General features: G+C 39.9%; 2 protein-coding genes across 2 annotated transcripts in view; one reads left to right on the top strand and one right to left on the bottom strand.

The window, feature by feature from the left end:
• Positions 1–2,527: 2,527 nt before the first annotated feature.
• Positions 2,528–5,247, bottom strand: anapc13 (anaphase promoting complex subunit 13). The gene is made up of 2 exons (XM_007540308.2): positions 5,019–5,247; positions 2,528–2,729 (listed from the first exon to the last, which is right to left on the bottom strand). The coding sequence occupies exons 1-2, from the start codon at positions 5,115–5,117 to the stop codon at positions 2,604–2,606; spliced, it is 225 nt and encodes a 74-aa protein (XP_007540370.1). The 5' UTR covers positions 5,118–5,247; the 3' UTR covers positions 2,528–2,603.
• Positions 5,248–11,123: 5,876 nt separating this feature from the next.
• Positions 11,124–12,321, top strand: part of rspry1 (ring finger and SPRY domain containing 1) — a 12,508-nt gene continuing 11,310 nt past the window's right edge. The window contains exon 1 of the mRNA XM_007540305.1: positions 11,124–11,479. The gene's annotated coding sequence lies outside the window, so the exon portion shown is untranslated. The remainder of the gene's footprint in view (positions 11,480–12,321) is intronic.

The raw sequence follows: 12,321 nt of genomic DNA, 5'->3' as shown, positions 1-12,321 counted from the left end.
TATTATTATTATTATTATTATTATTGTTTTTATTTATTTATTTATTTTTTACTGTGAAAACAACAAAAACATCTGGAGGCTTTTGGAACTGTTGACGTCCCAATATGCATCTCTATGAAGAGTTTCCTATTGCTTTATTGTGAACATTAATAAAACTCTTCAGATATTTCATTTGAATTGATTAATAATTTAATAAATCTTTTTGTCTTTTCCTCCAATTTAAACTTTTTATTTGTAAAATTGAATGAAAACATGTTTATTTTAATAAAGATGTTTAAAATCTCCATCATCCATCACCCCTCTCCCTGACCCCTAGCGGGGTCACCATGTACTGCTTCCAGGGGTCAGCGGGCGAAAGGCGGGGTCACCTGGACAGGTCGCCTGTCCATCGGAGGTTTTTAAATCTCATATAAAGTTAATATATTATTCAAAACGAGCCTGATATGCGAGTCATCGTGTGTTTGCGTCTTTGCACACGGCGCGGACCAGCACCATCTGTCTCGGCTGCAAACAGCCCATTGTTTAGTGCTGCTTTTACGGACCGGGTGTTGTGGGAAACAGAACCACCAGAAAGCGCCGAGCGCAAAGGAGACGTGGGAATCCACTCCACTGTTCAACACAATCATTCAAATCAGTGCACGTCTTATTATTCTGTCTAAATGTATTTTTTACAGTAAATATATTTGTTGTTTGTAACCAAACAGTTTATACTTTAAAAAAGGTATCTTTCTGCCTTCCAAATACAAAAATATTTTAAATAAACAAATCTCTAGTTTTCTAGAAGGTGTGACTGAGCATGTTTTTCATTGTTTCCATATATTTATCTCATATTTCTTTAGTTTCAACTTTCCGTCCTTTCACAGGTTGTCAGAGTTCCCACGCCCCGTCATGCCCCTGAACGCACCAGTGCCTGGTTTTGCACCCGCCACTGGGCCGCCGGATCCCTTACTGCTCCCAGTTTGGGTGATTCCAGGTCGTGTTTGTTTGCCAGAAAAAAGCTGAGTCATTGAACCGTGACTAAGCACAAAAGCAGAGAAATGACAAACCTGAAAAAGCACGAAACCCAGGAAGTTCTGGAAAGTTCTGGACTGTTCATAAACTGGACCCATCCGGATACAGTTTCATGCCAGGATTTTGGTTTTATCTGAAACGTGAGGAAAATCAGATTCTTCCATTTCTGGTTTCAGTTCATAAACTTTTTTCAGCCTGTAGTGTGTGATCACATGAGGACGGTTCTGGTAAAGTGCAAGAGAACCGGCCCAGAAAAGAAACTGAGTTCAAAAAGCAGGTTTCATTTCTGGACTCCAGATGCGTCAGCAGACATACCGTCAATGTGACCTGAGCAGGCCCACATCGGGAAGACAGGCATGTGATGACACAGACTTTGAGGAGAGAGTGTTGACCAGAACCTGTAAACGGGTTCTGGTCAACGGGGTTTCACTGCGATCGGGCCAACATTTCCTCGCTGGTTGGTCGTTTCGACTTGGGCTTTAGTTGTAAGAAAACGTTGCTGTTCAGCCAAAGTCTGCAACATCAAGAGGAGACTGACGGGACACCCCACAAGTCTTTCTGTAAAATAAAATGCTATTCTTGAGCCTCAGTCACTCAGTTCTGGTTCTTGTGGACCTGCTGTGGTTCTGCTGGGTCGGCCTTAGGTTCTGGTCCGGGTCATGGTTCTCCTGAGGTTCTCTGAAGTCCAGAATTAAAACATTTTACCATTGAGGGGACTTTGAATATTCAGTTGGCCTAAAATAAGAGACCCATCAGGAAACAGATTATTTAGCTGAGGAATCTCCTCACTGAGTATCCCTCAGAAAAATGAACCCATTTAAGTAAAGAAATCCCTCCATGGTGGCACCACAACAGAGGGCGTTCATTTAAACACCGGAGCTGTAAGCTGAAAGCTCTGGTTTGCACAATAAATGCCATGTGGGTGAAATTTTATGGATGATACTCCGATGTCCCATTCTCCTGAAGGCAGCACAGAGCTGCACCACCAGAAACCGACAGAAACACTGAAGAGAAGAAGAGCTATGATTAATATAGTTCCAGTTCTATCCATGTTTTAATGCTGCAGAGCTCAGTCGGTTTGCAAATAGATCAAAGTTTAAACTGGCATGTTCATCTTTTATAATTTTGTGAAAAATTTAACAACTAGAAAATGTCAAAGAACAAGAATATTTTTTCCACTCTGATTGGCTGCTGTTAGGCCTACTGATTTTAAGTTGAATGTTCATTGCATTTTTCGTAGACGCCTGTGAAAATTATTTCTATTCCCATGGGTTTTTTGTTATTATTATTTTGATGATAAATACAGAAACAAGCATAAAAATCAAAACATCTACAATAGTGATAGTAATATTAATAATGAAATAATAGTCAGTGGCCTACAAATTCTTTGGTGAGGGACCTGAATAAAGGCTGGGGGGTCGCTGGCCCAAAAATGGTTGAGAAACACTGGACCAGACTGTTTGCCTTTCTGCTGGACAGTGACCCCTGGTGGTTAGAACCAGGAAAGACATGAAGCTAACTGTGCACAACATCTAGATTTATTAGTTGTTACAAAGCAAGCAGATGAACCCGGTCCAGTTCTGGACGGCTCCTCAGCTTCCAGAACTCGGTGTGTTTTCATGCAGGCTCTGCAGGGCCAGGTCGGTCCACTTCATCTCCTGCTCTTTCACCGACTCTGTGGATCCGCCGTTGTCCTGCTCGGCCTCCGGCAGCTCGCTCTGCGACACAAACCGCCGATCAGAGGGAGTAAAAATATCATATATTATTATTACTATCAGTAGTATTATAACTGTGGAGAAACAAAATATCCTGATAGATGAGAGTGTAGGCTTTCTGGATCAGAATCGGATCAGAATCGGGACGCCCCTAAAAGCTTTAGGGGCGTCTAACTTTATCTCAAGTGTCTTGGATATCTAACTGATAGAAACTGGTTTTAATATTTTGCAGATTAACAACATTTGCAGAACCAGAGGCAAAATTTACAGCTGAACCACAAGTTTACATACACCCAATAAAAACATGCCCACCTTTTCTCACCTGGTCTGACGTCAGACTTCTGGTTTCAGGTTAGAATCACATAAATTGTTTCTATTTACCAGAGGAGCAACAACTGGACTCGAGTAAAGAACTTCAGCATATTTACTCCAGTAAAATTACAAAATAGGCATCCAAGAAATTACTCAAGTGAGTAGAAAAGTATTTGGTGAAAAGTATTACTCAAGTACTGATAAATTGATCAAATTATCAATCAGTTAATATTTAAAAATTACATAATCAGACATACAGAAATATAAAGGTAAGAGGAAATTTTAAGAACAAAATTACAATAATTCATAGAAATAACAACAAAATCAAGCAAAATAATTGTTTTCCAAATCAGCTTCTTTGAATAAAAAAACTTATGAAACTTTAACAAAAACTGCAGGAGTGATTCTGCGTTGGGTGAATTTTTGGTTAAACCATGTTTGTTTCGACTCTGGAGCACGAGCAGCAACACTTCATCATGAAAGGAAAAAGTACAATCTGCAGAACCGCACACTATTAGGAAAACCTGATATTATTATTATTATTATTAAATATTGTGATAACATTGATTCACCCAAACTTTCCCTCCACTAATCATTCTTTTCCATCATCTTTCATTTTTACAAATTTTCATTCTGTTGGATGAGAAGAATCCAGTAACTATCAACAAATTGGTGATCAATAAAGTACTTCTAAATCTGATCAGGATGACCAGATGACCCCTGACCTCTCTGACCTGGACAGACCTCTGCCCCCTGTGCCGGCAGTGCAAACTGCAGCCAGAGAGGATCCGTTCATTTCTTCTGATCGATTTCTCGATAAAGCATTATAATCATGTCAAGGTTGGAACTTTCAGTTTAATCGGCAGCTAACAAAATTATAAAATAAATAAACGAGGTCTTCTTACATCGTTTTGTTTTTTAATCACCAAGAGAATCGTTCTGTTTCCAACTTCAGTCACTCCAGTCTGACAAATGAAGTCAGTCACCAAACACAATTTTCCAACACATTGTGTGTATTTATGATATTTCATTGCTGATATCAGAGGATGGAAGCTGCTGATAGCAGGGCATTAAGGTTGGACTTTCTGAAAAGATGAGGGTGTAAAATCGCACTCTCATGTAAAATATAATAGATTAGTAGATAAAAGAAATTTCTAGTTGTTAATTTTTGGTGGCTCAATCAAACTATCACGCATAACGACCATTGAGAATGTGAAAACATTTGTTCTCTATTTGCCAGAGTTATGAGGAAGGAACCAAATATTTCAGCTGCCTGAAATAACCTGTTCCCCGGTTCAACGCTCTTTGGAGGGGAACGGATTGTTTCAGGCAGCTGAAGTATTTGGTTCCCTCCTCATAACGTCAGCAAATAGAGAACAAATGCTTTCAAATTCTCAATTATTGTTATGTGTGATAATATCATTGAGCCACCAAAGATTAACACCTAGAAATTTATTTTATCCAGCAATCTATCACATTTTACATTACAACGGGATTTTCCAGAAACTCTGCACTCATCTTTTTGTGGCAGCTTCCTTCCTTTTATATCAGCAATAAAAACACAACGTGCTGGAAACCTGTGTTTGGTGACTAACTTTTAAATTGTCAGGTTTAAGTGAAAAAGCTGGAAAAAGACCGATTAAAAACAAAACAAAACGGTGCAAGAAGACCTCCACGCAAGACCTAGTTTATTTATTTTATAATTTTGTTAGCTGCCGATTAAACTGAAAGTTACAACCTTGACATGATTATATGGGTTGTTTTACCGAGAAATCCATCAGATGAAATGAACGGATCCTCTCTGGCTGCAGTTCGCGCTCCCGACACAGGGGGGGCACAATTTCACAAAAGACCTGTTCTCTGAAGAGGACCTGAAGTGTTATTCACCAGGTGGTCATAATGTTCTGCTAATCCATTAGTAATAATAACAGTGCGTCGCCCTGGGTTCGGTAGTTTTGGACCGGAACCAGCCGCCCGTACCAGAGGGATGGAAACGTCCTCGTAGGGCAGCCGGTCCTCCCTCCACGCGTCGTCGGTCAGGTCCAGAACTCTGCCGTCCCGCTGGATCTCACTGTCCATCCCGAGTCCAGAACGGGGTCCAGAACCGGTTCCGATACAGTCCCACTAAAAGCCCACAGAGCAGTGGGGCTTCACTGCTGTAGCCTGTAGCTTCTCCGTCTGGTGTAATGGCGGCTGTCAGCCTGCTGATTGGAACTCTACCGCCCCTTGTGGTCTGGAGGGTAAATCTTGTCATGTTTTCATTAGTGCAGTGGTTCTTAACCTTTTTTGAGGTACCGAACCCACCAGTTTCATATGTGACTAAGGAGCAGATTTAGAAGTACACCGAAAGCTACAGAATTTGGTAAAAATTCAAATCCATGCTGAGAGTGGAGCTCCTTCAATCAGTGCTCATCTGCAGCTCTGATTGGCTCAGCAAAGTAACGTGATCCTCTGCAGCAAGTGATGGCAAAGCGGGGCGTCATCACGACTTTACACAGTGTGTCTTTACCTCCGCCGAACCCCTGAGACGGACTCACCGAACCCCTGGGGTTCATCGAACTCAGGTTAAGAACCACTGTTTCAGTGATAAGAGAAAAATCCTCACAATTATCACAAATAAAGGCCTTCAAACGTCCTTCTGCGTGTTTCATTGAGTGATCAAGTTCCCAAAATAAATGAACTTTTCAATAATAGTCTAATTTATTGAATGGGTCTTTAAACATCTGAGTAGGTTACAAACATTGCTGGTGGTTGTGTCTGTATCATAAAACGACTCCGTGGCCCTAAAAGATCATATTGGTCCCAAATGTCAGCAACGACTGCTCCAGTGTGAGGGTGAAATGTTGAACATTATTTTGTCATATTGCAACATTTTGGTTGGATTTGAAAAGTCCAGAAAAAGTTAGAAAGAACAATGAATCACCAAAATTGCAAATATTGCTTATCTTTAACAATTCGACATTAAGTCCACAAAATAAAATGGAGTAAAAGAATAATAAACCTTAAAGAGGCTGGCTTAAAAACCTACATTGCCTCAGTTGAAAAACTTAGTTTAAATAATCAGAAACGTGTAAAAACAATAACTCTACTTTAACCTAAGCGCCTTTGCTGTTTACTTTCCTGTTTCTTAAGGGTTAGGAGCGTTAGAACTTTTATTATATTGTGCTTCCACACATTATTATTATTATTATTATTATTATTATTATTATTATTATTATTATTATTATTATTATATCTCTAACCCTTTAAATTAAACATACACATAAAAAAAAAAGAATGGTCCGGATTAGCTGTCTTCTGTTTCCATGGAAACCAGACGCCTCGCTTTCTCAAGCGACTGAAAGACGCAAGCAAAGTCCAGACGACGCGGCTGTCCAACAGGACTCAGAGGTAACTGGTGAACTGGTTAGACTGGAGGCTTTTACTGGAGTTATCATGGAAAATGTTCCAGTTTCGGCCGACAGGAAGTTAGCTTACCACCACTTCCTGCTCTGTTTTACGCTGAAGAGCTTTTGACAAAAAGGGAATAGAAGCTTTTTATCTAAAATCTGTAACAAAACAGGATCTACAAACTTTGTACTGCTGCTGATTGAGTTAAATGGATGGAGATGTTCACCGCCTTAACATTTACGGTCAGACAGCCGAGCAGAGAGACGCTGGAGTCAGGGAAGAGATTTGAACTTCCTTCTCTCTCCGCATCCACGAAGCCTTTTCAGCTCCCCTGGGATTTGGGGTCAAAGTTCAGGGATTACTTGAGATTTTCAGATGCTAATCAGTTGTAAAAACAATACGTTGTTTCCGCGGTTCGCATCATAGCAACTATCTGAACCTTAAAACTGATTCAGCAGAGCTGGTGGAAGCAACAAGGGTGCACTTAGTTTTTTTGGCAGTTAAAGAAACTTTCTTTTCTAGAAGCCGAAACTTCAAATATCTCTGAGATGCAAACTCCACCCCACATTTTCTCCACCTTTAGTTATTATTTAGATGCCAACAGTCAGACCTCTAGCTGTACAGGTCTGGATTGTTCAGTTAAGCTTTTAAAAATATTTCCTTCTGGATTATTTTTATTCTACCAAAGGGGCTAAAAATAGTTTGGGTCAAAGGGTGAACATTTTACCAAAAGTTTAATAAAATGAAGATTAAAAATTGATCAACAAAGAGACTGGCAAGGTTTTAAAGCAGAGTTTGTGAATGATTTCCAGGCTCAGCAGTGATGTCACTTCCTCAGGAAGCAGAACATGTAAGGTCATGCAGCAACCCTGGAAACCCAGTTTTCTCCTGCATCATCAGCTCGAAGGTGAAGGAAGGGACCCTGGGGAAGATCCATCCCCAGAGCGTCCTGTACAGAACCACGTCAGGCGACTACGGCCGGCTTCCTCCCAGCTTTGAGAGCGCCCCCTGCAGCTACCACCCCAAGACCCAGAGCTTCACCCGCCAGATGCGGCTGGGAGGAATGTTTCATGGCTGCTCCATGAACACGGCACTCGATAAAACCCAGCTGTGTCTGCGAAACACCATCTGAGCATGCTCAGACGACCAGCCTTCGGCCACAGCAGCAGCTCCTCTTCCTCACTGACAATAACTTAAGATAGTAGCGGCTGCTTTGTTGGTGTGACAACATTTGATATGTAATTACTGAGTTAGATATTAAATCATTAAAGTGAATCCAGCTTGGCTCTGACTCATTGGAGGATTTCATTCTGCAGATTAACACAAATGTCCCTGGAAAACAGCATTCCAGGTGGGAAAATCTGAAGTTTTAAATCAAAATCCAACATGGCTGCATGTTTATGAAACACCCTGAAAAATAAACAACAAAAACATATATCCAGTAAGAATTAGAAGAAATGTGACTTTTCATCATATTTGTATCTGACGCCTTGAAGGATCCAGAATGATCCTGAGGAAGAAGCTGCATCAGCAGCCATGTTGCTGCTGATGCAAATGTGTTGCAAATGTCTGATTTTAAAATCTGACTGAAGGTCTCACTTTTAACATTTATTTACTTGTACTGTTAATCAGAGAATTAAAACTTTTTTTCTTGCAAATTTACAACTTTTTGACAGAGAACAACCAAGGTTTTTCTTGTCAAAATGTTAAATTAATCTCAGAATCAGAGTTTTGGTGAAAATGTACTCCTCTGCTTCATTTGATCTCCTGGCCCTCATTACTCCCTGTGGGTTATACGGGTTTCCCTTAGAGCCAAGATCATCAACATGTGACTTCATGCTTGCGCTCCGTGTGACTGCACCACCTGCTCTGCTCCCTCACACCAGGAACGACTTCTCCTCCTGCAGGAAACTGTTCATGTCTCAGAAATAATCACACCTTTGTCTTCATCTTGCTGCTCATTCAGTGATAACGTTACATCTGGGGCCGATGCCAGCATCTTCATGCTATGCTGATCCATTCTGGTATTATGGTGAGAACACACTGTTCGGTTATCTGACCCAGCTTGGACACTCTGGTTTCTTTCTTCGTGTCCTTGCAGTAAACGTACTCTGGGTTTCACCTGAACACTGGGCAGTTACAAAAGTTTTTTCTCTGACTGACAAGCACACTTTGGCAGACCCCTTTTACATTTCTCCAGAAATCTTCTAGTTAAGAGTTACAATATTGAGCCAGAAATGTTGGTACCCAGATTCCTCATGATAAAAGGTAAAGACTGTCTTTCAGTCAGGACGTCGTGTGGCGTAGTGGATGGAGCGTGCGACCTGGACACAGAGGCCTGACGCAGCTTTAGGGGTATTTAAATACAAGCCACTAGTGTCAAAAGATTCATTAGAACTGAGTGAACAAAACAGATTTCTGGAGTGACAGTTAATTGTCAGAAAGTGCTGAAAAATGTTCAAAAGCAGGACTTTGATTTATCAAGACAGAAAGTCATAATCCCAACTATAACTGCAGGTGTGGACAGGTTCCCAGTGTGGCCTTCCTCCATCAGCGCAGCGTTACCAACTCTCCAGTTCATTCAGTTGCTTCAAATTTCATCTGTTTCTGCCGGGGTGAGGTGAACCGCAGACTAACCCCAACGCCCTCAAAGAAAACACAACCGCAGGAAATGGCCTTAAACCCACGAAGAAGATGGCGCAAAGAGCTTCCACCTCATCTGTGTGAGCTGATGAATAAACTGATAGCGGATGCATCTTCATTCATTCAGCTGTTTGACCCTTGGAGCTGCAGGTGGATCTTTAGGTGCAGCTTCTGATGTTGGAACAAATGCAACCAAAATAAAAATGGAGAGGAAAAAGGTTCAGGAAGCTCAGGGGCAGGGAAACGATTCATGGAGATGATCAAACCTCTGACAAAGAAGCTGGAAGAGATGATGAACACGTAAAAAGTTGGAGGAAGAATCATCAGTAGCTCTGGCGAATTATACTCTGAGAGAGATGGAACATTTTCCGGTTCTGCTTATAAAGGTGGAAGAGTAAAGGCATGTCTCTTGTACTGGTCTTAGTGCAAAACAATTCTTGATCTGCTAGCACTCTTCGGTTCTTTCCAACCCCTGAGTCAGATGAAAAGCTGAGAAAGTCCATCATAGACTCAGCTGATCAGAGTGAGAAAGTTACAAAAGATTTTGTAAAGATGAAGCAAAAACTCAGTTTACAGGAGAACAATCAGACCCTGATGAGCTAGCTGATCTGTTTTCTTATAATTACCTTTTTTATTGCATTTAGAGTTACAGATGTATATTCTGTACAGTCAGCTTTTTAAAACAAAGTATCAAACTCTTCAGATCAGAACAGGAAAACTGTCCTTCACATGTAAATATTGTAAATATTACAGTAATATCTGTTAACTCAGATTGCTGAGTTCAGAGTCCATAAATCAGGCTTTTTAAAAATGTTTTATTAAACCCGACATTCAATTCAGTCAATAGATCATTTAAGGTAAGGTAAGGTAAAAAAAAAAAACTTTATTAATCCCATAGGGAAATTAAGATTGTCTGTTGCTCACACATTAATTCACATCCACACGCATTAAAAGTGGCCTAGTAAAAGAACTTAAATACAATAGATACATTAAAAATGCTAATTACTCCGTCTCCCTCCCTCCTTTAATGTTTTCACGTTTTAAAATTCGGTGAGATTTGTTTTTATTTTCTGATCATATAATCAAATAAAGTTATTTGAATAATTGATCTGGTTAGCTTCTTCCTCATCTTCTCTGTAAGTTTGAATCCACCTCCACCACCAGGGGCGCTGTCTGGTTCTTTATCAGATTTATCTGAACTGGGTTACGTTTCAGGAACAGGCTGGTTTCCATAAACATCAGCTTCTGTATGTTATTTTTATTTATTTATTTTTTGTGTGTGTCCTGTTTCCTGTATTGAGAAATTTTATTATAAAGTAACACCTGCTGGTTGTGTCATGTCTTTATTAGTGCATGAACTCTCACCATATGCACCTGGATGTTTTCTTGCAGCTGCCGGGGAGTCAGAGCTTCTCTCCCTCGGGTTGGATCCTTCATACAAAAAACTACGGGAAGCCGTTTGTAGAGTAACACAGTAAAAACCGTTGAAAATAATTATTATTTATACATGTCACAATTTAAAGATTTAGTTTACAAACTAAATATTTAGCTTTAAAATTTAATATTTAGTTAGAAAGCTAAATATTTGGTTTCCAAATACCTATTTATTTCTAACTAAATATTTAGCTCTTAACTAAATATTTACTTTCCACACTAATCACTGAATTTACAAACCAAATATTTAATTTTCAAACTAAACATGGCTAAATATTTAGGAACAAGCCGAATATTTAGCAAATGTACAAATTGGTTTGAACGTCGGAACATCAAAAATATTTGGCTTTCTTGCTAAATATTTAGTTAGCAAGTTAAATATTTAGTTCATAAAATAAATATTTAATTTAGAGCGAAATATTGATTTTTGAAAGCTACATAGTTAGCTCAGACTTAACCATTTGATTGAGCACTAAATATTTAGCTTAAAAAACAAAATATTTTAATGACGGGCTAAATAGACCAAATTATTGCTGTATTTTTTTGTGACTAAATGTCAGCAAGTGGCACCCCGTAAACGAGACTGTGAAAAGATCCTAGCGGAAGTCCGCCTTTCTCCTCCCTCATTCCTCGCCTCCACAACAGAAGAAGAAGAAGAAAATGAGGAGCAACCTTTTAGCTGCCGACGCTACGCGGAACTTAGCGAGCAGCTAGCTGTGTAGCCTGCCCGCTGCTGGAATCTGGGGGTTTATTTGATCTAACAGAGCCTTTCGGTGCTGCAGTCTCCAGCCAGCCGGTGTGAATGTCCCGCAGAGCTTCCGTAAAGTTTATTATCACCTTCAACTGGCTGTTTCTGTTGCTTTCTGACAGGGAAACCGGACGAGTGTTGAGCTAGGCTAACAGTTAGCAGGCTAGCTTTCTAACCATTTTGTGCTGGATCCAGTTCGCTTTAAACCGGCTCATACCGCAGCTCTGTGAGTATACTTTTATTTTTAAATCGGTGAACTTTAGAGTGAAAATGATGAGTTGACGTTTATTCGGTTTGGTTTTTATTTTATAATGTTTATTGGGAGGCTGTCGTGCTAGCCTAGCTGAAAAGCTCTTGTTTATTAATGTTTATTTATAAAATATAATTTTACCGATCAGCTACTTCACGAACATCACCCAGGTTTCCCCCAGAAAACTTGCTAGGCCTGGTGGTTGAGTGCTCGGGCAGTCTTTCATTCAGCGGCCTGCCTGGTTTTATGTCTAAAGTTGACAGGAGATTTGAAAATATCACTTGATGAGTATGTGTTATTGGAAGATTGGAAGATTATTATCTGAACGCCAACTCTAATGTCTTAAAAATGCAAACATAAAAAAAGAAGCAATGCTTAGCCTGGTGGGGACACAAGTAAAGCCTGATGGCCCGCCAGGCTTATAATACACTGGGGGAAACCCTGGTCACTGTTCATGGTTAACAAGAGCCCCACAGTTTTCCTCCAGTAAATTAACAGTAATTCTTATAAGTGAAATTATAGCTCTATCACAGTGTTTCTCAACCTTTTTTTATGCCAGCGCCCCCTATCCGTTATCCAGGTCCCTTGCCGCCCCCATCAAAGCATTTGTAGGCTACTTTGCACTGAATATTGTTTTATTATTAATATTACTATCACTGTTGTTGATGTTTTGATTTTCATGGTTGTTTCTGGAGTTATCGTCAAAAATAATTTCCCAGAGAACAAAAAAGCCATGTCAATAGAAATTATTTTCACAGTGGAAAAAATATTCTTGTTCTTTGTCATTTTCTAGTTGTTATATATTCCACAAAATGAGC

This window comes from Poecilia formosa, unplaced genomic scaffold (assembly GCF_000485575.1).
Source record: "Poecilia formosa unplaced genomic scaffold, Poecilia_formosa-5.1.2 Scaffold531, whole genome shotgun sequence".
In the NCBI taxonomy this organism is placed as follows: Eukaryota; Metazoa; Chordata; class Actinopteri; order Cyprinodontiformes; family Poeciliidae; genus Poecilia; species Poecilia formosa.
This window is presented reverse-complemented; position numbering and strand designations above follow the sequence as displayed.

What these genes read in the sequence shown, in the direction of transcription:
- anapc13 (XM_007540308.2), bottom strand. Translation starts at nt 5,117, where the DNA reads ATGGACAGTGAGATCCAGCGGGACGGCAGAGTTCTGGACCTGACCGAC. An exon ending in AGGACGTTTCCATCCCTCTG is followed by an intron (nt 2,730 to 5,018) that starts GTACGGGCGGCT and finishes TTTGTGTCGCAG; the next exon opens with AGCGAGCTGCCGGAGGCCGA.